Raw genomic sequence first — 25,673 nt, forward strand, 5'->3', positions numbered from 1 at the left:
ACACTTAAGCCCAAAGAATTTTTAAAACGTGCCTAAATTCCACAACTAATCAGAGGACGCAGCAATCCAGATCTCCCGGTCTTCACCCTCTTTATTGTTGGGGTGCACCGCAGGGCACGCATGTTTCCTTGTGGCTTGTGGGAAAGCCACTGTCGTTGAGCGCCAGTGTCCCGAGTCCCTGGAAATTCTCCCGAGTGACCTGGAATCTAACATTTCCCTGGATTTGCACAGTCTATGATAGAGAGAAAGAATAGGGTCTGCGGTGGTGGGCAGGACGGAGGAAAGACGATGAAAGCGGGAAGCACGGGAGGCAGGACTGAAAAGGAAAGAGGCACAGGGGCTGGCTCACAAAACCTGAGGGCCGTGTCCCCATGGGTGACCTGACCCATCAAGGTCTAACACCTGGCGGTGGCAAAGCTGGGCGAGAACCCCTGATCCACCCTCCCAAGGTGGGGCAGGGAAAAGGGAGAGTGCGAAGCGAGGTCTGATTTTGCAGAAGCTTTTTAGAAATTCGCTGTGTCAGAGAAACTAAAAGACCAAACAAAACCCCTAAAAATCCAAGCCCGATTATTTCATCCACGTGGCACAAGAGCAAGCCAAAAAAAAAAAAAAAGTGTGGGGTGTAGGGCGGGGAAAGAATCACCGGTCCCGCCCCTGCTGGAAGGAAGGGATTTGCCCAGAGAGCAAACTTCTGACACCGCCTGGGCCGCTGACTCCGCGCGGCCGGGAGGGAGGGAGATCGAGGACGCCGCTCGCACAAAGCCGCGGAGCCGCGGCCCCCTCTCCCCGCCCCCTGCCCGGCCAACGCCGGAGCGCGGGGAGCAGCCGCGGGCCCTTTAAGGGCCGCGAGGTGCGCGGTCTCTTTAAGGCGGGTCCTGGTGGTTTCTGTTTTCTGAAGGAAGTGACGGGGGGTGGGATTGAATGAAAAGTGCAAAACACAGGCTCGCAGCGCCGGAGCCCGGGGCCGCGGAGCCGGGCCGGGGCAGCGTCGTCTCCGCCTCGGGGCCTCCGGGGGCGCGCTGCCGAGCGCTACCCACGTGCGTTCGTGCCACCTCGCGGGCGACCCCGCGGCCAAGGCCCCGAGCGGAGCGGCTCCGGAGCGCCCCGAACTAGCCCCCAACTTTGGGCGAAGTTTGCCTACGCCTCTCCCCGCCCCCACGCGGCGCGCCGGGGCCGCGGACTGCAGTGGCTCCCGGGGATGCGCCTTCCCGGGGTCCCCCCGGCGCTCCCCGCGCTGTTGCTCCTGCTGCCGCTGCTCGCGCCGCTGCTGGGAACGGGTGCGCCGGCCGAGCTGCGGGTCCGCGTGCGGCTGCCGGACGGCCAGGTGACCGAGGAGAGCCTGCAGGCGGACAGCGACGCCGACAGCATCAGCCTCGAGCTGCGCAAGCCCGACGGCACCCTTGTCTCCTTCACCGCCGACTTCAAGAAGGTGAGGCGCCCTCACTCGCCGGGGTGGCACCTTCAAGCCTGAGCCCCCCGGGATCCCAGGCGCCCTCTTGCCTGCCCCTCTTGCTTGCAGAAGGGAAGACGGGCCCACGAGGGAGACGCGGCTGGCCCAAGGTCACGCCGGGCTTTTCTCTACACCTCTTTGCCCACTCCCCAGCGCCCACCCCTTCATTCTCCCCAAAGAACCCCTCTGCTGCCCTTTCTCACTCCCTCCTCCAGCGCTCCCAGAGCCCCCAGGTGCTGACCCTCCTTCAGAACTCCTAGTAACGACTGGACTCCTTGCTTGGAGTCATTCCCCTGTGCTCTCTGGTGGGAAAGCCCTAGGCGAAGTGTTCTCCCTGTGGGCTCTCACTGCGGGTTCTCGCTGTGTGACCTAGAGCAAGCAGGTCTCTTTCCTCCTATGCCTGGCTTCTCACCCCTGTACAGGGCAATGAGGGGTCTGCGGAGCCTCCCAGCCCTGACATTTTGGAGTCCTTGTGTCACCTCTTCCTCTGTTTCACTTTTCTGGAGAGAGCTGATTGCCTCTGGTTTCTCTCAAGCCGGGAGAAGCCCTGTCTCCTCTTTGGTCGGGAAGGCTGGGGCGCTTGCAGCAGGAGGATCCTGGAGAGAGACCCCAGCTGAGGCCCCCTCCCTCTGGGAGAAGTGCTGCCCTTCACTCTGCCTGGCAGAGAAGCGAGCCAACCCCCCTATTTTGGCCCAGATTAGGGTTAGGGAGTTAGAGACCAGCCCGCTCTGGGTGGGGGTGTGTGTGTGTGTGGGGGGGGGGGGTGTGTGTTGTGGAGGGAACAAGAAGGGCCTTGCACCCAGGGGGCTAGGGGTTTATCAGGAAATGGGCCTGGAAGGATGGTGAGTGACTAACAGTGACCCAGAGCAGGAAAGCTGGAGGAAAAGAGGGTGGGTGAGTCTTAGGTATTCAAAAGGAGTGTTCTGTCTCCTTCCCCCAGCTAAAGAGAGGCCCTGTGAGGTTCTGTCCCTGGAGGAGTGCAGGGGTGAAGCAGATTAGATAGCTGGGGGAGCCCCAGGCCCGGAGGACCCTTGCTGAAGCTGCCTGTCTTTCTTCCCTCTTAGAGACAGGGTGCTTTAGAGGAGAGGTGGCAGAGTTTGGGGAGTCGGTTAGGGACCCAACCAGACTGCCATAGTTAGCAGGGATGGGGGGTTAGGCTTGACCGCTAGAGGTGGGTGGGGTCGGGGGGATGAGGCTTGACCGCCGATTGCCCCAGGGCCACTGAGTCGTCACTGACATTGGATTTAAGCAGGCAGGTGGGGGGCGGGGTAGTGAGCGTTCACAAATGGGAAGACTTTGTAGCCCATCCTTACTTAGCAGGCCTAAGCTAGGCACTCAGATGTAGATTGAGAGAGAGGGAAGCTGATAGGGTCGGCTTCGCCACCCTGCCTCCCCACCTAAACCTTAGGAGAACTTTATCAAGTGTGTTCTGTTCCTGAACAATCTATGTTAGTGGCTGGATCCATCAGGAATCGGGGATTTAATCTTCTATCCAAGCTCTTTGTCCTTGAAAGTTAGCCTCAGGCCAGGCTGTGAGCCTCCCCCGCTCCTGCCCACTGGACGTCTTCTTGTGGCTGCACTAGAACCCTGCAGAGAGACTTCCTTGGCTGTGGCCAGGACAGTGAAAGGCAATGGGTAGGACTGAGCTTTTATAGCCTTTAGCTACAGCTGGAAGGTTTTTATTGCTCTGACCTGAAGGGAGAGGCTAAGAAGTGCCCGGGTAGCTGTGATGTGATGGCAGTAGTGGCTGATGGCGGGGGTGGGGTGTTGGGGATTGGAGTGAGGGTATGCTGGGCATCTGACTGCCCAGTTAGAAAATGCATTTGGAGATTGTGAGCACCTCATTTGAATCCATACAGTGGTTCAGACCTCCACCCAGGTTTCTGAAGTCTGATTTTCAGGTTAGCCTCTGACCCAGAAGCTACCATTTCACACCCACCTCTGGCATCTCCAATTTCATCAGCAGGGGAGGGAATTGGGAGTGGAAGATACAGAAAGGAAACCAGCTTTCCCAAGTCCCTTTAACTCCAGGCTTCTCCATTGGCCTAGGATGGGGTGGAGTTGGAGAGTGCAGTGTGGGGAAGAATAGCCTTACCCTCACCCAGGCCACTCAGTCACTGCCTGCACTGGCCACAGCAGCTTCTATGTCCGAATCCTTCTAGGATGGGTCACCTCTCAGTTCTCAAGGCCTCGTGCCTCATAGTCTTTGGCAGATTTCCACAAGAAAGTTCGGTCTAGAAGGAATGATTTTTCCTGTAAGAAAAAGACTTGGGCTGGGTGTGGTGGCTCACATCTGCAATCCCAGGATTTGGGGAGACTGAGGCAAGCATATCGCTTGAAACCAGGAATATGAAACCTTCAGGCCAAACGAGACAAATTTTTTGTCTCTACAAAAAATTAAAAAATTAACAGCACGCTGGTGTGTGCCTTGTAGTCCCAGCTATCCAAGGAAGCTGAGGCAGGAAAATCACTTGAGCCCAGGAGCTGAGGCTGCACTGAGCTGCAGTTGTGCTACTGCACTCCAGCCTGGGAAGTCATGCTTTTGTGTTTCTTGTACTAAACTCATTTGCAATGGTTTGGGAGAAGTCCTAATCTACTTGGGAAGAGTGACGTTTGCCATTTGATCACTTTGGGGAGAAACAGTCTAGACTGAATGAGACAGACTTGGTTTACCACTTATTAGCAGGTTCACCTATATGGGCACCCTATTTGATCTCTCCAGGCCTTCATTTCTTCATCTGTAAAATGGGGAAAATAATAGCACATATCCCATGGTTAGTAGTGCCTATGACATACTCATACTGTGTTAAGTGTGCAAGATGTAGGAGCCGTTAGCTTTGCTAATTGTGGCCCACACAGCATTTCAGCAAGGACCCTCTCTGCTAAGCTTGGACTCAAAGACATTGAACAACAGACCCAAGGTCATGTGGAAAAGCCAGTACTGAGCTTGGAGGAGCCTGGAGCTCTTCATCGTAACCTTCTCTTTGAAGTTCCAAAATTGCTGGCCAGCCCCTCAGAGCAGGAGCAGCCATCCTTGTCCTGACAGCCCACCCAGGGCAGCAGTGAGCCTCACCTGTGTGGGATGGGACCAAGGCCTCTGTCTGATTCCCAACCCCATCCAGCCCCCTCTCTCCAGCGCTTCCCACCCCCGTTTGCCTGTACCCAAGTTAGAGTTCCAACAGTCTAACTCTTTCCCACACTACCACCCTGGACCTTGAGGCAGTGAAGCAGTCACAGTCGTCAACTGGAGGACACATAGCCTGGAGCCCAGGTGAGGCTTGTAGACTCAGTAGCTTGGAGCTATCAAACGGCCATCATGCATGACTGCAAGCCCTGCCCAGAGGCTGAGTGAAGGCCATCGGGCTGACTGAGCCACAGCTCTGAAAGAATGCCACAGCTCAGTGGCTCCCAGCTTTGCCGCACCTCACAATCACCTGGGGAGCTTTGAAAACTCCCAGTGCCTGGGCTGCGTATCCTACCAGTGAAATCAGAATATCTCAGGGTGGGAGTCAGGCAGCAGTTGTTTTTTTGTTCTGTTTTTTTTTTTTAAGAACCCAGGTGATGTAATATCAGCACTTTGGGAAGCCGAGGCAGGCGGATCACAAAGTCAGCAGTTTGAGACCAGCCTGGCCAATATGGCAAAACCCCATTTCTACTGAAAAATAAAAAAGAAAAGAAATTAGCTGGACATGGTGGCATACACCTGTAGTCCCAGCTACTCGGGAGGCTGAGGCAGGAAAATCGCCTGAATCCAGGAGGCATAGGTTGCAGTGAGCCAGGATTGCGCCACTGCACTCCAGTCTGGGTGACAAAAGAACCCAGATGATTCCAATGTGCAGCAGAGTTTGAGAACCACTGGCACAATTGCTGTAGGGGAGGGGAGGGGGCCTGGAGAAGGAGCCAGGTCAGGCTAAATGAAGGTGGGGCCCAAACTCAGTCACATATTTGAAATCTGTCATCTTACCCACACTAATCCTAATGTGTTTTGAGCAGCACATATGCTTCGGGCCTAATGCTGTATGCCCTCGGTACACAAACATTCACAGCGCACCCTTGGTGGGCAGCAGTCTCCTTTATACTCCACATCCTATGGGTGTAATTAACCCTGGATGTACATAATCACTGGCATTTCTAAGCACAGGCATGCCACCGTCCCCTGTCTCTCACCTGGCTGCTTGACAGCCCTCCTGGTCCACCTCCTGGAACCTGGTGTTCTTGCCAGTTTCTCTTTCACCTCTGTCCCCAAGTCCAAGTGGCCAAAAGCTGGGAACAGGATGAGTCACGCTCCAGGCTGCCTGGCTTGGTGCTGACCAGATGGGGAGGGTGATGCTGACAGATATGAAGAAGGTCATGTGTGATGGCATCAGGGTGGTGGGCAGTGGGGGTCCCTTTCCCCTCCCAGCATCTGGGGGGATAAGGAGACACAGACTCCAAAAGTGTGGAAAGAGGGGATCCTGAAGGCCCACGGCTGGAGCCTTGGAGGAAATAAGCAAGATAAGGGGAACGTACAGCTCTACGGGTCAGCTCAGGGCCACTTTGAAGGGACGAAGACCCATGGAGGTTGGAAGCTTGAGCCCTGCCCTGGGCACTGATGAGTGAGTGGGAGCCAGAGGAAGGGACAGTCCAGAGAATGCTAGAGTCCCTGTGCTGGGGGGCCTGGTCTGGGGGTTGGGGAGCAACAGGGGAAGCCTTGAGGTGTAGTCAGTGAAGATATGGAATGTACAACGTCCACATTGCCACCTAAGAACGTTTATCCCAAGGAGATATCACAGCACATAGATGTGGGACTGAGAAGCTTTCAGGGCCCAGTCTGCCTCTACCCTGTCTGCGTTAGCACCCCTAAGATTTGGCGTGGAGGCATCTGATGGATGGAAAGTCTCCTTGGGGAGGAGAAGGCAATGGAGGTGCTTTCGGGTAAGGCCCAGACTTTTCTGGAGCTCAGAGCATTTCCTCACAGGTATTTACAAGAAGTCGCCAGATGGAATGACCAGGCTTACTGACATGGGGCTCTAAAACCTGTCCCTCCTCTGCGTGTGAGGAATTCCTCCTTAGATCAGGAATGGGCAACCCTGCCTGAGGGTTCAGACCCCCTCCCTGGAGTTTGGCCAGCATCTCCCACTCCTGAATGCTATGTCCAGGTGGAGTCCTAGCAAGAGGTCCTGGTAGGCCATAAAGACTGCCACCTGTGATAATGGAGTATCCTGCTGGGAAGCGGGTGGGGAGAGTGAGTTAGTTCCTTCCCAGGCTTCCCAAGGCACAGAGAGGCGGGGGAGATAAACTTAGGACAGACTCCTGTTCTACAGGCAGAGGGCCCAGCCTCGAAATGAGGATTGCATAGGGTCTGGAGATCACCCAGTGAGCAGTCCCTCATGTCACACATGGCCTTATCTGATCCTCGCTGCCACAGACAGCAGGAGGCAGATGGTGCCTCTCTGTGTAGATGTGCGGGCTGAGGCCTGGAGCTCTCAAGTGAGGCTGACAAGATCAAGCAGCTGATAATCTGAGATTAGGACCCAGGGTTCCTTCCAGTATATCCTGACTGCCTGTCTGCCGTGGTACCATGAGTGGGCTCCTTCCAGTAGGCTAAAGAACCCTGGGGAGGGAGGTGGAGGGGAGGAGGTTGGAAAAAACCTTGGTGCAGGCGAACAAATCCACAGAGACCCTTGTTTGGGCAGATGTGGGCTGGACCACTTCCCCCACGCTCTTACCTCCAGTGGATGGAGTGCTGGCTACCTGGCCATGCCTGCAACTCCTCTCTCCCCTGCATGGCCTCTTGGGGAGTTGGGTGAGGGCCATGGGTTTGGAAAATATCTCACCAAGGCCAGGTGTGGTGGCTCATGCCTATAATCCCAGCATTTTGGGAGGCCGAGGCAGGTGGATTACTTGAGGCCAGGAGTTCGGGACCAGCCTGATCAACATGGTGAAACCCTGTGCCTACTAAAAATACAAAAATTAGCCAGGCATGGGGGGTTGTGCCTATAATTTCAGCTACTCTGGAGGCTGAGGCAGGAGAATCACTTGAACTGGGGAGACAGAGGTTGCAGTGAGCCGAGATCTCGCCACTGCACTCCAGCCTGGGCAACAGAGTGAGACTCCGTCTCAAAGAAAAGAAAAGAAAAGATCGCACAGACACTAGTGAGCACTGTGTACGTTTTTTCCTGCCACTTACCAGCTGTGTGACTTGGCAAGTCACTTAACCTCTCTGAGCCCCAGGCTCCTTGCCAGTACACCAGAGACAACAGTGTGATGCTCGGGGCTCGGTGTGCACAGTGACTGAGAGGCCCTTCACAGAACAGAGGCCCGCGTGGGCATGTGAGGAGCAAGGTGCCGGTGCCCGCAGGCCAAGAGGTCCCTCTACCCCACCATTAAGCATGTTGCTGCAGCTGCTGCTTTTCTGCTGTACGGACCGAAGCATCACGAGGAGCTGACATCCTTGAAGTTGGCAAGTGTTGAAGTGGCTGCCACTAGGGATTCAGATAAAGGGCAGGGAGCACAGGAGGCGTCAGGGCTGGGAATGCGGGTGAGAGGGAAGCATGGAGCCCCGTCTTAGGAGCCCTGAGTCAGCGGCACAGTGGGGCGCAGTTGATCCACATAAAGCCTCACATTGTTCCCACGGCAGTCAGGACACTGGTGACCTTTGGGATTCGGCTGACAGAGCACTGCTCTGGGGAGGGGCTGGGGCAGGAGCACTGCTCTGGGTGAGTGGTTGTGCTAATGCCCCGTGACAAGCAGCCTCTGTCCAGGCCTAGCCCTGAGGGGATGCTGGCATCTCATCATGGGGCGGCCTAGGTCGCTGGGCACTGGCCTCGGGATGTGCGTGGCCTGGCTTTGGGTGGAATCCATCCACCCCGTTCCTGCTCAAGAAGCCTAGGCAGAGCAGCCAGGGTGCTTCTAGCTCCACCGTGGAAGGCGCCGCTTCCTGGCTGGGTCTCCAGGCTAAACCCCCTCTCCCCTCCCCAGCTCAGCAAAGCCAACCCCTTCTCTAGCCATAAAGCAGCCCCAGCCAGGAGCAGAGGAATAAATATTTAGATTGGCTCAGCCTGGGCCCCAGAATCACGCTCTCTGGTGTGACAGGAAGGAGACCAAGATGGCAGAGGACACTCCCAAGAGAGAGCGCCAGCTATCCAGGAGCAAGGGGGCTGGAAGAGTGGGGGGGGGGGGACGTCCAAGTGGCTTTGTGTGGCCCTAGAGCGATGACCTGCAGCCTGGGCTGTGACCAGCACGGGTCACAGTGGTGGCTGGAAGCAGGGTGTGGAGGGAAGGGGCGGTCTGCTGCCCTGGCCCCCTTTGCTTTCCATTCCCTCGCAGGCGGGCCTCCTCCCAACCACCAGGGCTTTCTGGGGAGGGGCTGAGGAAGAGTGCCTGGAGAGTGGGGCCAGCCAGGGGCCGTGGTGGGAAGGCAGGGTGCCAGAGGAGACCTGGCAGGCTGGAGCGAGGTGATGACATGCAGTGAGAGTGTGTACCTGTGTGTGCACGCGTGTACACGTGTGAGTGTGTGTGTGTGCACATGTTATGAGAAGCGGCGTCAGGGAGGAGGCGTGTGAGGAGAATCCCGCAAGTAAGGAGGGCATTGGAGGGTGTGTCCTGAGGCAGAGCATGAGATGGGGAATTCAGAAGGTGGTGGATGTGGGGACTGTGGAGAGAGGGTGAGGAGCCGCCTCTGCCAGGAACAGGGAGACTGTGAGGGAGGAGACAGGCCAGGATGCGCGCCTGTGGAGGGAATGGGAATGTGGAACAGGAGGCACTGGGAGACCTTGCGGGAAGGAGACTGAGACCCAGCGAGTCTGTGAAAGAGGACAGCGTGCGCGAATGGGAAAGCCGTGTGAGCCTGTGCGTCAGTTCAGATTAGGCTCGGCCGTGAGTAACATAAACCCCCAGGAACAGCGGCAGAGGCGGAGGCAAAACAGCCTGTTTCATTCTTCCCAATGTTATCTGAGTCTGAAAGCCAGTCAGGGCTGGTGTGACAGCCCCGCAATCCCCTGGGATCCGGGGGCTCCCTCCCCACCCTCAGTGCTGAGCACAGGAGGTCTGCCCAGGGGTGCTCTTCCCAGAGCGGTGCTCTGCCATCTCTCAGCGCATTCACCTGGTGCAGCTGAACCAGAGCAGCCTTCCCTCTGGAGACACAGGTGGATCCGTCAGACAGCATGGCTGGGACGGGCATGGGGAGGAATTGAGTATCTGGACAAGGGCTACAGTGGGGAGCCTGGAGAAGCATGAAGATCGCCGGACTCAGAGTCAGGAGGTCTGGGCTTCTGGCCCTGGCTCTGCCACTGTGTGACTCATGAAGGTGACTTCCTTGCCGGAATCTCACTGGGCCATGAACTAGATGATCCCCTAAACCTTCTAGATGCCAAAATAGCAGCTGTAGCACTACCAGCCTGCAGGAGCCCAGCTACAGGCGAGGCCAAGAAGAAAGAGTGTCTGCACGTTGGAGGCCAGTGGGTTGATGGAGGCCCTAGAACATTCATTTGTTCCTCCAGCTACTAAGCATTGAGCTCCAGCTGTGCGACAGACCCCGGGGCCACCACGTGAATAGGCTGGAGCCACTGCTCTTGAGCCAGAGGCAGTTCACAGAGGGCCTGGATGACTCACTCCCTGGGCAGAAGATGCTCCATGAGGACAGGGACCATCTGCCTGGGGCACTGAGACCCAAGGCACTCTCGCAACCTCAGGCGGAGTCTGATTCAGCTCCAAACCACAGGTCCCTCGTGTCACCCCAGGCTCAAACCCACCGATGACTTCCAGGGAGACACAAGAGGAAGCCTGCCACTCAGCCTGGGTGCTCAGACCCTGCGTCCTGCTTGTGTCCTGGCCCCTTGCCAGCCTCATCAGCACTCACTACCCTCTCCCTCCTCCCCCAGTACATTCCCACTTTTCTCGGAGAACTCTTCCATGCTGTTGTGCATTCACCCTTCGTGTATTCCTTGTCAGATGTTTATTGGGCACCTGCTGTGTTCCCGGGGGTAGGGATGCACTTCAAGAGACACTTTTCCACGCTCAAGAAGTTGAGTCTGGAAAGAAAGACAAGTAAAGAGGTCAGCACAAACACAGTGGGAGCAGACAGTGGGTTTCGTGCTCTAGAGGCAGGGACTGGGATTGGCCAACTCTGCAGAAGGGCTGGTGAGGGCAGCACTGGGAGGGCAGCCAGAGGAGGGTCGCTTGTGAGCTGTGCCCTGCTCACATGGCACAGCTGAGACAGCTGAGCACAGGGCATCCTGGCAGAGGAACCTGCTCACAGAAAGTCCTAGGGGTGACACAGCATCGGTCATTCTGGGAACGGCAAGCTCTTCAGTTCAGTGCATGGAAGTGCAACAGTTGCTGTGAGCAGGGACCTGGGATGCCAGGCTCTGGGGGTAGGCTTTCTGGTGAGGACAAAGGGAGCCTTTGAAGGGCATTGGGCCGCTCAGGTGATAGTAGCATGGAGGGATGACTGGGTGGGGGCACTGGGAGGCTCACACTTTGCTGTCTTCTGTAAACACCTCATTACTGGAAAGTGCTCCATCCTTTAACTATCAAGGGCCACTGAGGCGTCCCTCACTGCGTGAAGTCTTCCCTCCCTCATGCCACCCCCAGCCCCAACCTTAAGGGGACAACAAGCAGTCCCTCAGCCACCCTTTACCTCCGTTGCACTTGCAGTAAACCTCAACCCCAGACCTATTGTGCGCTGACTTGAGTTGTCAGAAGTCAGCCGCCTCCACAGTCCCTTGGAAGACAGGAATCTGTGTCTTGGTCAGGGCCACTCCCCTGCCAGGTGCTTGTGAAGGCCATGCACCAGGTCATGGTAATCAGTGCTCTCCACTGACTGGCTGATTGCTTGCAAGCCCCAGAGGAGTCACCTGACCTGTCTAGGCCGTAGGTACATCTAGAGGAGAAAAATCTTGGCTCCCAGGTCTTCAGGAGTGGAGTAGATTTCAGTTGGAGCAAGGCAGACATAGGGCCAGGAATTGCAGCAACGAGAGAAACTGACAGTTCAGCCCACTATGTTCTGAAACCTTTCACTCATTTATTCCCTGTAACAGTCCCTCGAGGTAGGTATTGTCGTTTTACTCATCTTGCCAATGTGGAAACTATGATACAGAGAGGTTAAGTAAATCCCCTCAAGGTTATGTGGCCAGCAAAGGCAAAGCCAGGATCTGAACATGGGTTAACACTGGCTCCAGAGCCTTTGTTCTTAAATTCTGTGCTATCCTAGAGCTTACCTACTCCTTACTAACAACTACAGAGGAGGACTCTGGCAAACACTATTTCCCCAGGGTACTTGCCACACCCTCTGGATGGCCCAGATCCTGGCCCTGGTTGTGGTATGCTTCAGTTCTTCCAGGTAGGCTGGAGGTTGCTGGAAGCTTGTGGGAGAAGCAGCCTTATAACAACCTCCCATCTTGGGGGCCCTTGCCTGGGTCCTGAGCCTCAGAAGCCTGCCTGCAGCCCCTGTCGTGGGCTCTTCCCCAGCTAAGCATCTGCTTAGGCGATAGGCCACATGAAATGCATCATCCCAACAGATTCCTGGGCAAGGAGGAAGGCTGGGAGCCAGGCTTCTGCCTGGCCTGGGCTTAGCGTCTGAGGGGACTTTCACCCTTCCCTGTGAATGTTAGAGGAAGCGGGGGGTCCAGAACCTTGCCAGGGAGTCTGAGGTGCAAAGAGTGGAAAGTGGGAGGGACGCTGGTCAGGATGATGGAGCCCTGTTACCAAATAGACCCAGAAAGTAGGGCTGCCTGCTCCCTCTCAGGGATCAGCAAGTAGAATGTGCTTTTCTGGGGAAATAGGACAAAAGGGCCGGGTGCGGCGGCTCCCACCTGTAATCCCAGCACTCTGGGAGGCTGAAGTGGGCGGATCACCTGAGGTCAGGAGTTTGATACCAGCCTGGGCAACCTGGTAAAACCCTGTCTCTACAAAATACAAAAATTAGCCGGGCATGGTGGCACATGTCTGTAATCCCAGCTGCTCCAGAGGCTGAGGCAGAATTGCTTGAGCCTAGGAGGCAGAAGTTGCAGTGAGCTGAGATTGCACCACTGCACTCCAGCCTGGGTGATGGAATGAGACGCCGTCTCAAAAAAAAAAAAAAAAAAAAAAGGAAGACGAAGGAGAGACTGGAGATTTTGGGGTTTTAAAAGTCCTGGCGGGGGCCGGGCGCAGTGGCTCACGCCTGTAATCCCAACACTTTTGGAGGCCGAGGCGGGTGGATCACGAGGTCAGGAGATCGAGACTATCCTGGCCAACATGGAGAAACCCTGTCTCTACTAAAAATGCAAAAATTAGCTGGGCGTGGTGCGCACGCCTGTAGTCCTAGCTACTCAGGAGGCTGAGGCAGGAGAATCGCTTGAACGGGAGGCGGAGGTTGCAGTGATCCAAGATCGCACCACTGCACTCCAGCCTGGCAACAAAGTGAGACTCTGTCTCAAAAAAAAAAAAAAAAGAAGTCCTGGCAGGGCAGGCAGGTGGGTTAGAAGGGTGTTCCTGCCTCCTCTTCTCCTCTTACTTGTGTCGTGCTGTTTGGTAGTTGCAAGAACCACGAGCCAGAGCTGCCACATTCCCAAGGCAGGTGTGCTGACTTAAGGCAGGCTGCCGCCAGATGGGCATGGTGGGAAGCGGGTCCTAATCCTACCTCTGCTGCTGGCCAGCCCAGGCATCAAGCGCAGACCCCACAACCTCTGTGTGCCCGAGTTCCAGTTTCTTTAGCTGAGCATCAAGGAGATGAGACTAGCTGATCCAAGAGGCAATTATGCATTCTGGTTAAGAGAGCTCAGGCTTTGAAGTCAGACTGTCTGGGTTAAGATCCTGGCTATGTTTCCTCTTAGTCCATGACCTTGAGCAGGTTACCCAATCCAAGCTTGGTAACAATCATAGCTCCTACCGCCTGTTGTAAGGATTTTAAAGAGGATCATACATCCTTTTGACCCATGGAAACAATGCTTTTTCTCTTCTAGTTATAAAGTTCAATAACTCTTTTTCCTATACAAATAGGAGATACAGAGGAAATCCTCTCAGTGAGAAATTATCGTTCCCTTTCTGCACCCCCAGTCACTTCCCATTTTGATAGCATTTTGTTATTGTCATTGATGACATTATTCATATAGAAGCAGGAAAAAAGCTCAAATAGATTTCTTTCATCCTCTAGTCTGGTCTGAGTTCAAATACCTTCTCTTGCCAACGGTAGTCAGGTGATGTCACCAAGCAAAGAGGCCCCTGAGCAACCCTGAGACTTCCGGGTATTTGATGCACCTGCGGTATTGGAGAAGATGCTGTGAATATCCAACTATCTGACTCTCCAAAGAGTCAGAGCTGAAAATACCAGGGAAGTGGTTTTTGGATCCTTCCTGGGGGATCCTGCCAGGGACATGGCCTGGCTCAAGCTCTAGCAGGGGAAGTCTGGTATCAAGTCTCACCTGGCAGGAATTGAGCCCAGAATGGAATATGCTACAGGCAGAGCAGCCTCCCATCTCTCCTCAGCCGACCTGAGTGAGGGGAAGATCAGATAGCCTAGGCTGGCAGGACAAGAAGATTGCAGCATCATGACCAAGAAGGGATTTCCTGTTGAGAGGAAGCAGGGGTTAAGCCGAGCTCTGATTCACCTTCTTCACAAGTCTCTGGGGTCATAAGGAACCTAATGGAACCTTCTTCAACAGCTGAGCCTCAGTTTCCCTTTCTGGAAAACCTCCCCTTATACTTCCACACCTCATTGTTCCAGAGATCATTTACAATAAAAGGAAGTAAGAGAAACTTCTCTGTAGAGTTGAGGGACTGCAGAAGTACACGGGCATTTATGAGATGGCATGCATTCGTTTGTTGCAGACCACCTACGAGGCGTGCTGGTCACCTACAAGAGTAATCCCAGCGAGCGCTTACCCCATGTGAGAATCTTCCAGATAACTTACCTAGTCCTCACCACAACCCTGTCACATAACTGGGATCATCCCCATTTTACACATCAGAGAAGTTAGGGGAAAGCCTGGAGGACTCACTAATACATTGCAGCTTCGGGGCAGAGCTGTGAGTCCCTTGCTGCCTGTATTGGACTCCAAGGGGGCCGCTCAGACCCTGTTGCCGAGACACTTCTGTTCTCGCGGGTGTACAGCAAGCACTCAGTGAGTATGTGGTGGGGGGCAGGGCCCGGGCATTGATAGATGATCCGCAGAGCTGTCATTCTAAGTCTCAGTGCAGAGCCACAAGGGTTCCCAGCAGAGAATGGTCACTGAGGCCAGGGTGCCCCCACCACAGGAGGGTCTTGACAGATGTAGACCACTTCTGACTGGGACCCACTAACTTCTCACTGGGAGCAGAGTTAATCAAGTCCCAGAGATGGGTAAGAAGACAAGGGGCCAGTTCTCATGTGAGTGGTGCAGGTGGGCAGTGTGCAGGGCTCCAGCAGCCAGATAGGGAAGGGGGCCCTAGCCCACCCTACAGCTCTCCTGCCTCCATCCTCCTGCAGATCCCCCATTCACACAGTGAGTCAGTAACAGGAAGGAGCCCTTGGACTGCGGCAGTGCCATTAGCGACCCCATGGGGGAAAGGGGAAGTGGGGAGGGAAAGGAAGAGGCGAGGCATCCTAGCTCCCTCAGGCCGGAAGGCTGAAATAGCTGCAGCCGGCCTCCCACTCTGCCCTCACCCCGTCCCGGCCCCACCACCCCACTCACTCAGAGGTCAGTGGCCAGGAGCCTGGCTGATCAGAAGCACCAGGGGCATCTTGAGACCTCTCCCCAAATCTACTGAATAAAAATGACTACGATTTCTAGCCATTAGAATTACAAAGAAAAAAAACAGTCAGAGAGAGGAACTCTGGAGTCAGTACTGGAAAAGTCCAGCCCTCCTCCATGATGCCCTGGTCAGGTGGCTGTAGTGGCCCTGGCCCACCCTGATCAGGGTGACGTTAAGGGGTTCCGCCGAGGGGAGTCATCAGCTGAGAAAAACTCTAGTGGTTCACTTTGTCAATTTTCCAGGAGGCTTGGAACATTTAGGGTGTGTTCTTTCTTTTAAGTCACGGGTTTAAATGGAAAAGATAAAAATTCCTAGACCAGCAGGAGGGAGGTGTCAGTTGCCAGGCAGTGTCCAGGCTTCCTCTCAGGGGCCAAGCTGAACACCTGGTGGGCCGGTGGGAAGCTCCTGCACCCTCCAGCTGCTCCCATCCTCCTGCCCTTCTTCAGGATGTGAAGATCTTCCGGGCCCTGATCCTAGGGGAGCTGGAGAAGGGGCAGAGTCAGTTCCAGGCCCTCTGCTTTGTCACCCAGCTGCAGCACAATGAGATCATCCCCAGTGAGGCCATGGCCAAGCTCCGGCAGGTGAGTCCCCTACCAGGCCCGCCTGGCTCAGATCCCGACCTGCAGACCTGACCCCTGCAGCCGGCCTGGCTCTAAGCCCTGATCCCCCAACCTTAGCTTCCCACCCAGCTCCTCATCTTCATGCTGTTCCTTGACCCACTGCCTGTGACCCGCCCTCATCCCTGGTACCCCATTCACCCTAGAGTCCTGAGCCCCTGATTTTGCCCCAGGCCAAACCTGACCTGCAGATCGCTAACGGAACCCCAGCTCTCAGATTTCTCCCGTCTGGTTCCAGCACCTCCCCGTGTGTGACAGGCTAGGGGCTTGGGCTCTGAGGCCAGATCAGGCATCACATCTCCTCCGTCACTCATTAGCTGGGTGTGACATTGGACAAGTTACTTTCAAAGCCACAATTTTCTCATTGAGAAACTGGGTTATGGGCGAATTCAGTGAGCTAACATATGTAAAGTGTTCAAGACCCTCAAAGCTACCGGCCTGCTCCTGCTGTCTTCTTAGACCCAGGGCCTTGCCCCAGCCTCATCTGAGTTCCCTGGCGTGTCCAGCAGAGCCTGCCCTGGGGGCCTCCTCGCCCCTGCCCTTTGCCTGCTTTCCCAAAGGGACTTGGTTCCCTGGATGTTGGAAATTCCAGAGGTCATAAGCCCTGGCACGGCTTGCCTGGCACCCACTTCCACCTCCCATCCACACCTCAGCATTCACCATCAGGCCCCAGAGGTCAGCCTAGCAGCCAGCACATAGTTTGGGAAGTGTCCATTCTGGATAGAAGCTAAAAAGGCCCGACTGTACTCTAGGCATCAGTCTCACTGCCAGTTGGAGAGGGGCGGGGCTGCCAGCCTGCAGAAGGCGCCAGCGTTCTAAAGGCAGTCAGCCTGGGCTTGCCTGACTCTGGAGGGTCAGGGGAAGACCGGCAGGGAGCATTCTGAAGCCAGGTAGGAGTGGCTTCTCTCCCACACACAGAAAAATCCCCGGGCAGTGCGGCAGGCGGAGGAGGTTCGGGGTCTGGAGCATCTGCACATGGATGTCGCTGTCAACTTCAGCCAGGGGGCCCTGCTGAGCCCCCATCTCCACAACGTGTGTGCTGAGGCCGTGGATGCCATCTTCACCCGCCAGGAGGACGTCCGGTTCTGGCTGGAGCAAGGTCAGCTGGGAGCTGGGCATGGCCCGCTGCTGGGTGGAGGGAAGGGGATGGGGAGATAGCACAGAGCAGTGGAGGAGGTCAGGGGCATCATTAGCCGAGTCTCATCATTAGCCAAGTCTCATCATTAGCCTTTGCTTTGTTCAGGAGACATTTACTGACCACCTACAGAGATGTAGACACTCAGTTCCTGTCCCCCAGCAGGGTAGATGTGCACAGAGTTAAGTGTGATAGAGTACCATGATAGCTAAAGGCGTTCAGGGAGGGACCCCCAAACCAGGCTGCAGTTGGTCTGGGAAGGCTTCCTGGAGGAAGTGGCGCCTGTGTGAATATTCAGTGAGAAGATTCAGTCAGAGGAAAGGGCCCTACTCCAGGCAGGGCACACAGACTCTGTTAGGCCTTGTGGAGGGAAGTTCCCAGGTACTTCCCCTCATCCCTGCCCTTAGGACACAGAGATGGGACCTTCTGTCATGGGAGTGGGGCACAAGGACACCCTGCCCCCCTCCACTGCCACCTCTAAGAAGTCAGCTTCGGGCCTTCCCTGTTGCCGGCATCTCTGCCCCAAGCTCCTTGGGAGCTCCCCTCATGCTACGTGGTCCCTGCCTTCCTGAGCTCTGTGACTTCAGCGCTGGCCCCTCTCTGGGTACCTTTCCCAGGACAGCCCTCAGGTCCTCTGTGTGGAGGGAGAGGGAAATGGCCCCATTCCAACTCCAGGCCCCTGTGCCTTCTGCCAGCCAGCTGAGCACTGGAGAAATGCCGGCTCCTCCCAGGGCAGGCCCAGATTTAGAAATGTCCAACTGAGCTCTGGTCTTGCCCTCCACACACATACACCCTCCCCCATGGCCTGCACCCCAGACTACGCCACAAGCTTGACGTAAGCGTCCCCCAGAAGCTGGCCACTCCCGTAGAGCCCCTGAGCCTAACCAGGGCCGGTCCCTTCCATCTCCCCCCAGCGCCCCTCATATGTACACTTTCCCGTTTGCCCGGAACCCTGGCCACCCTGATCTGACCTGCCCCTCTGGGTGTGCTTTGCTGGCCCTTCTCTGACTAGCCCTACTCAGATGTCACTTTTTTTTTTTTTTGAGACAGAGTCTTGCCGTTGTCGCCCGGGCTAGAGTGCAATGGCATGACCTCGTCTCACTGCAGCCTCCACCTCCCGGGTTCCAGCAATTCTCCTGCCTCAGCCTCCAGAGTAGCTGAGATAATAGGCACCTGCCACCACACCCAGCTAATTTTTGTGTTTTTAGTAGAAACGAGATTTCACCGTGTTGGCCAGGCTGGTCTCAAACTCCTGGCCTCAGGTGATCCACCAGCCTTGGACTCCTAAAGTGCTGGGATTACAGGCATGAGCCACTGTGCCCTGCCAGATGTTACCTTTTCTAAGAAGCCTTCCTTGACTTCCAACCCCGTCTCGCCATGCCTCCATCTCGGCACACTCCAGTATGGTGATTTTTTAAAGTGCTGTGTGACAGTGTGGCCGCGTGGACGCCTTGAACCCTTGGCCAGATCATTAAACTTCTCTGGGTTGATGTTCTCATCAGTGAAACAGGGATGACAATACTTAGCCCATGGGGTGATAGATGGAGGTACTGTAAGCAGAGCCCCTGGCACACAGTTGATGCCGTACAGGAAGGTGATTCCCGTTTAATGTTTCTCCAGCGAGCCCAACAAGGAGAAGCCTAGTGCCCAGGTCTTACCTCTGTGTCCTATGGCAAGCTTGGAAATGGAGGTGTCTGTAGATGCCTGTTGGATGACAGAGGAGACCAAGTGGGGAATGTCAGCGGCCTCTGGCTAGGGGAGCTCCTTCCCTCCCTCCCTCCCTGATCCTTGCCTCTCTCCCCCAGGTGTGGACAGTTCTGTGTTTGAGGCTCTGCCCAAGGCCTCAGAGCAGGTGGAGCTGCCTCGCTGTGGGCAGGTGGGAGATCGCGGGAAGCCCTGTGTCTGCCGCTATGGCCTGAGCCTGGCCTGGTACCCCTGCATGCTCAAGTACTGCCACAGCCGCGACCGGCCCACACCCTACAAGTGTGGCATCCGCAGCTGCCAGAAGAGCTACAGCTTCGACTTCTACGTGCCCCAGAGGCAGCTGTGTCTCTGGGATGAGGACCCCTAGCCAGGCTAGGGTGGGAGGGACCTGGAGGGTGGCTGCTCTGGGCCCACTGCTCTTCACCAGCCACTAGAGGGGGTGGCATCCCCCACCTGAGGCCTTATTTCTCTCCCTCCCCACTCCCCTGGCCCTGGAGCCTGGACCCCTCTGGCCCCATCACAGATGACTGTGAAAGGGGTGTGGCGTGGCAGGGGGGTCTCATGAAGGCACCCCCACTCCCACCCTGTGCCTTCCTTATGGGCAGAGAGGGAGAGAGGGACTCCCCAGGTCTACACCCCTCCCTCCTGCATCTCCCCTGGAGTGTTCACTTGCAAGCCACCAAAATGTGATGGCCTGTGGTTCTTCTGCTGAGCTCCTTAAATGTTTAGACCCTGAAAGGAGTCTACAGCTGGACACCCCCCTCCCCAGACACAACTGCCTTCCCCACGCACACATCTGGAAGGAGCTGGCCCCTCAGTGCCTTCCTACTCCCCAACATGGGGCTCACCATCCCCAAAGAAGGAGCTGTTGGGGACCCACGATGCAGCCCCTGTCCCGGATTACAGCGAGTTCTCATTTCTGGCTCTGAGGCTGCCTGTGGGGCGAGTGAAGACCTCCCACCGCTGAGACAGACCACAGACCACAGACCACGAGTGCCTTTCCCAGACACCTGGACGTTGCCTCCCAGAGCAGGCCCCAGCTCTTTCCCTCTCTATACAGAAATATTTTTGTAAGGTTCTGGGGCAGGGAGGGAGCATGAAGTATGAGGAAAACTTGAATTCCAGATTTTTAATGCAAAGTATTTATCATTTCTACCAGAAATAAACGTTTTAAGTTTTTATTTGGCAAGACCCAGAGTTTGGAGAAAACTTTTGGCCAATGCTGCCACCTGGTGTCAGAAGTGTCCCCATACCGTGGCAGTGGGCTATCTTAACAACAACTTCTAAAGCACCTACTGTGTGCTCAGCCATTTGAGGAAGGAAGGAGGAGAAGGAAGATATTACTAGAGAAGGATGAGATAAAACTTCTGCACCCAAGACAAGAAGACAGACATAGCTGCAACCATAGTAAGCCAGTCAGAAATAGCCTGCGCAAAGGCAAGAGATGAGATGGAGATTGGAACCCCACTTCAGATCCGGGCTCAGCTGCTTACCTGCTGTGCAGCCATGGGTCAAGTTGCTTGACCTCTCTGTGCCTCCACTCCCTTAGCTATAAAAGGAGCTTACTTAAGAGACCGAAGTGAATTCTTGCATGTCAAGCATCTAGCACATAGTGGTCACTGTTAACCATTCTTAGTATCTATTAGTGAAAAAAAGCAGACATTCCTGCAGCTACAAGCCTGACGCAGTGAAATTGGACATCTGGAAGGCTCTTCACTTCCCAAGTATCTTTCAACATGAAGAGGCTGTAATAGGAAGTGCTGGGCAGGGTGCTGGCTGGTTCCAGACGAGGGATGTGCAGGCCGCATGTATTGGGAAAGGCTTTCTGGAAGAGTTGGGGTGTGGGTTGAGGCTGGAAGATGGTAACAATTTGGTGAGGTGGAGGCAGGAGTGTTTAAGGGGCTGGGAGAGTCTCATGGGTTCCCCAGGGGACTCAACTTTCTCGGGGAAAAGATGGGGAGAGTCAGATCCTTCCTCAAAGGCCTTGGAGAGGGAAGGGGTTTGCAGGGGGGTCCCCTTTGCTCTGCTCCCGGAACTCCCAGAACAGGCTGCAACTGCCCCTACATGCAGGCCGGAGAGTTGAGGGAGCTGGGTTTGCTGGGCCTTGGTTAAGCTGAGGGTCCACGGGGAGATAACGTTTTCAGGTGAGTACGCCTCCCTTCTGAACCTGTTCTCAAGGACTAGCTCAGCCTTGCTGGGGGATGAGGAGGGAGCTGTCCCATTGGTCACCCCCCAGGCTTTTTTCTCCTTCCCTTTCTGCCAGGGCCACCATCCCGAGCCCCAGCCACTGCTCCAGGCAGGCGAGGGATACTTGGAGAAGGCACCTGCTACCTCCTGTGTGCCTTTTTTGATGGAAGGGGTGTCCCCAAATCAGTATGCCTTCCCTTCTGATTTCCAAGTCACCAAAAATAATGCTTTTTAAAAAAGCAATGTCAAAAAAAACCACCATCACTACAGACATCAGCTGCCTTGGGCTCCTTCTTAGTCTCAGGGGATGGGGACGAGAAGATTCCCTGAGACTCTGGACTGACCTTACACTCTGCAAAGTAGACGCCTCCCACAGGGCCACATCCAAGGACTGGAGTCCACCATTCCAAAGCGCTCGCCCAACCGCCTCAGCCCCACTGTCACAGCGCCTGAACTCCTGCCATGACAGTCACCTCTTTGCTGAGAAGCAAATTTGAGTGTGCATCAGAGCTTAGGAGCTTGTTGAAGCAAATTTGAGTGTGCATTAGGAGCTTGTTGAAATTGATGTCGGTGGTCAGCTGTTTGGGAAACACTGAGATAAGACTTCCCCATCGCAGGAGGCCTTTGTAGCAACTGATACTACCTGGGAGAGGTAATATCAGTGCTCATTTCTCTGCAGACTTTAGGGTTTACAAAGTGCCTTCATATAAATGAGACCATTGGCTCCTTGTAGTGATTCTATAACATTTTATAGATGTGGCTCCCTTATAAAATTGTGCGACCGGCCCAAGTTCAAGTCCAGACATCTTGTTAGAACAGGACTGGGATCCAACCCCTGTCCTTCTTACTCCACACACTCTCCCAACCCAAATGGCTTTATGAGGTTGGCCAGCCAGAACCTCAGAGAGCACAGCTCACCTACAGGAGGGGGACCCGGGCTTCAGTGGGCTGGGGAGGAGTGTGGAGTGTGGAGCACCCGCTGGGCCAGTCTCTGTAGTAGCAATCACTGAACGTGTGGTGGGCAGGGGGTGGTGGGGTGTGTGTCCAAAGCTTCACTGGGACCAGCGTTGGCAGGAAGAAGCTCCTGGTTTCCCGTTGCCAGGGTAAGCAAAGCACCCTCGGGGAGGCCAGCAACCCAGCCCTCACTGGTGCTGCTGCAAGCTGGGAGGATGAGTTGTTCCTGGTTCCCTGGACAACCTCACCCGGGCTGGGCTGGACCCCACTGTGGACTTCCTGTGGGTTTTCTTCAGGCATCTCTCCCTTCAGGCTTGTTAGCCAAGGGAGGCCTTCAGTGGGGGAACTGTGGGCCACAGCTGGGGGACCCCAGGGTCTTTATTGGACCTGGCTCTGGTGGATGAGGGGATAAGGACTCCAGCAAAAAAGGAGGGCAAGGTGCCGCTCTCAAGAACCAAAGGCTCGAGGCCAGCGTTGTATGTGCGGAGCATGGGCACCCGCCAGGGCCCAGCTCTGCGTGACCGTGGGTGGGTCACACACATCCCATAAGAGAGACGATCTCACTCGGTTATCTCTGAGGCCTTCCCTGACACTGGCGTTCCGTGTCCCATCACCTAACATTCTCCCAAATGGTCTATTGGCAGTTTGGCTACTGATGGAAAATCGAATTATTTACTGTGACTTGCTCTTACAAGCTAGGCTGTAGGCAGGAATGGAAAAAACCAGGCAACTGACTCTAATCCCAGCACGTTGGGAGGCCGAGGCGGGCAGATCACCTGAGGTCAGAAGTTCAAGACCAGCCTGACCGGCATGGCAAAACCCCGTCTCTACTAAAAATACAAAAATTAGCCGGCGTGGTGGTGGGTGCCTGTTATCCCAGCTACTCGAGAGGCTGAGGCAGGAGAATTGCTTGAATCTGAGAGGCGGAAGCTGCAATGAGCCAAGGTCGCACCACTGCACTCCAGCCTGGGTGATGGAGCAAGACGCAATCTCAAAAACAAAAAAAGAAAAGAAAAAGCAAGTAACTGGAATGTCTGTGTTACAGGCATGAACACTGTAGATGCTGCAACTGGAATGTCTGTGTCACAGGCGTGAACATTGTAGATGCTGTCAGATCACCCTACAGATGGCGCTGTTCCAGTTTACACACTTAACTAGCAATGTCTGAACGTTCCCATTCTCTCACATTCCTGTGGTATCAGCCAGGGATTTCCAGAGAAACAACCAGTAAGATACATACACACAGAAATATTTATTTTAAGGAATTAGCTTGCTGGATGTTGGGGTCTGGCAAGCTCAAAATCCTAACAAACTAGCAGTCTGGCAGCTGAGGCAAAAGTTAATGTTGTGGCCAGCCTGGAGTCCAAAATCTGTAGGGCAGGCGGCAGGCTGGAAGCTCAGGTGGGATTGCTGTGTTATAGTCTCAAGGTAGAATGCCTTCTTCAGGAAACCTCCGTTTTCGCTCTTTAGGCCTTCGGCTGATTGGATGAGGACCACCCACAATACAGGGGTGATCTTTTACTTAAAGTCAGCTGATTATAAAGGTAGTCACGTCTATAAAATACCTTCACAGCAACGTCTAGGCTAATGTTTGACAAAACAGCTGGGTATGAGAGCCTGGCCAAACTGGCACATAAAATGAATCATCACACCTGCCGTCGCTTGGTATTGTCATAAAATGTTCGCTGTTTGGCCAGTGAGAAACACGACAGCATTCCAGGGCTTATTCTCAGTATCAGCTACTGGCTGTAGCCAGGTGACAGCTGAGCTGGTCGTTCCCCTCCACCCTCCTCTGCCCTCACCTGGGATCCCTCACCGTCTGGCTTCAGCCGATGAGAAGCACTGCAGATGGGAGCACAGGACAGCAGTGGGGCGTCAGTTCCCCACTCCTCACTGCCTCAGCACCACACCTATGGCACTGGCTTCATTCCTCCAAGGCTCCAGATCTTGCGGGGCTCCCATACCACTGTCTCCTCCTGTTGCCTCTTCTGCACTCACTTCACTGTGCCACCCCTCTCTGGGTGCTGGTTCCCTTAGGCCTGCTGGCATCTCTGTCAATAACACCTTCGTTAGAGGCACTCCGAGTTAAGTTGGTTCTGTTTTCCTGCAGAGACCCTGACTGATAACCACAGTGGCCCCAGCTGGGGACCTGGAAGGTTCAGTGGTAGAAGGGAAGAGGGTAAAAGTGGGTGGAAAGTGCAGGCTCACTTGGTGGGGATTCAGTGCAGACCTCCATGGAGAAGGGTCGGACCTCAGGGGCTCTCAGTGGAGCCAGGGAAAGGCAGTCACAAGGGTGGTGTCCACATCCCCCTTGGGGGCGACTATCTCACCAGCCCTGCTTCCTGTGACAAGGTCCTGATTCCCAAGCAGGGAGAGGCAGGATGAGAGGCGTCTCCCTCCCCTCCTATATCACAGAAAGCAGAAGCCTTGAGAGGAGAAGCCTCTTTACCACTCCCTGGCCTGCACCGGCACCCACCTTCCCAGGTCCCCTCCTGTCCTGAGGGCGGCGTGTCTTTTCTCCCGACTCCTCCGGACCTCCTCTCTGGGAGAAACGATCCCCTCTTCCTCCAGCGTCGCTCCCTTTCCTGCTTCCTTCCCAGTGGCCCTGGAGAATTCACATTCTTTCTCATCTCAAGAGCAAAATAAAAAACACCTCAAAACCAGGTCCCTCTCCACCTCTGCCCTATTTCTCCCTGCTCCTTCACAGACCAACTTTTGCCAGCATCCTCCTCCTCAGCACTTTCCAACCTTGGAATCGCTACTCAAGGCTACGCAGCAATCAGCTAGGATGTGTATCACACGTCATCTGTTACTGAAATGGTTGAACTATTTTCACCAAAGTCAGGGCAGATTCCAGGTTCTTCCCATGTGAATATCACCACCCTCGTGGCTCCTGCTTTTGCGCCTCTCACACTCAGTCCTTGTCTATACTAAGTGGGACTCAGCAAATGCTCCACGCCCCCTCCTGGGATATGCTGTTTGTTCCCTTTTGCTTTCTCCCTCTTAGCTGGGGATCGCAGCTTAGATGTCTCTTCCTCCAAGAAGCCTTTCCCGATGTTCCCAGACTTGGGGAAGGTGTGCCCCATGGCAGGTTCCCCTCACACACTGTGCTTTCCTTCTAGAGCACATGCCACAGGATGAGGGACCTGCCTGCTCACTGGTCCACAAGCATCAATGACTGTGGGCGTCCTGAAGGTAGGGACAGTGTCCGTTACATTCCCAGCTCCTAGCCCCATGCAGCTCCAGTGGGTCCCCGACACAGCTGTAAATGGATGAATGGCCACTGATCCCACGGGGATCACTGCAAAGGGCAGTGCAGAAGGTAGGACATTTTGACTGGCAGAGATATCCAGCAACAGGATGGACAGCCCAACAAGCCAGGAGCACCTGTCACTGCATTGACTGAGCAGAAACAACCAAGCTGGCTGACTCCAACTGGTGTTCTGGGCTGAGGTCTGGTCTTTGATGGGGAGCAGGGACTAGAAGACTCAATGGTGGTCTGGAACTTAAATTCAACATCTCCATCTTGCCTAGACCTGGGGCCCTCCTTTGTGCACCCCCCCAGCCATGGATGGGCACTGCCCGGTGAAAGGACCTCTCCAGGGTCTTGCCAGTAGAGGTGCAAAAGTCAGGGTCACATGCCCCTGTGACCACAAGAGGGCGCGCTGGGCCTAGACTTGAGCGTGCAGGTGGACTGGGAGGGTTACCTGGGTTGAGGTGGGCCGGGGGTGACAGGAAAGGACTGGCCAAGGCAGAGGCTGAGGCTGAGCTCTGTCGAAGGTGCAGTTAGAACCAGCTCAGGCCCAATACCGGCCTCAAAGTCAAAAAAGTTGATTGGAAGCAGAGTTGCTGTTACGTTGTCTTTAAATTAAATATATGTTGCTATTGTCCATGATTCTGAACTTTTAAGTGCAAAATGGACAATGAATTTGTG

At 55.1% G+C, this 25,673-nt stretch overlaps 1 protein-coding gene across 1 annotated transcript; it reads left to right on the plus strand.

Annotated features, from left to right (window-relative positions):
- The first annotated feature begins 926 nt into the window (after nt 1-926).
- Nucleotides 927-19,787, plus strand: OAF (out at first homolog). Its single transcript, XM_008021209.3, has 4 exons — nt 927-1,429; nt 15,589-15,723; nt 16,678-16,858; nt 18,700-19,787. Exons 1-4 carry the CDS (start codon nt 1,199-1,201, stop codon nt 18,963-18,965), a joined length of 813 nt encoding a protein of 270 aa, XP_008019400.1. The 5' UTR covers nt 927-1,198; the 3' UTR covers nt 18,966-19,787.
- Nucleotides 19,788-25,673: the final 5,886 nt, after the last annotated feature.

Source organism: Chlorocebus sabaeus, chromosome 1 (genome assembly GCF_047675955.1).
Source record: "Chlorocebus sabaeus isolate Y175 chromosome 1, mChlSab1.0.hap1, whole genome shotgun sequence".
NCBI classification, from domain to species: Eukaryota; Metazoa; Chordata; class Mammalia; order Primates; family Cercopithecidae; genus Chlorocebus; species Chlorocebus sabaeus.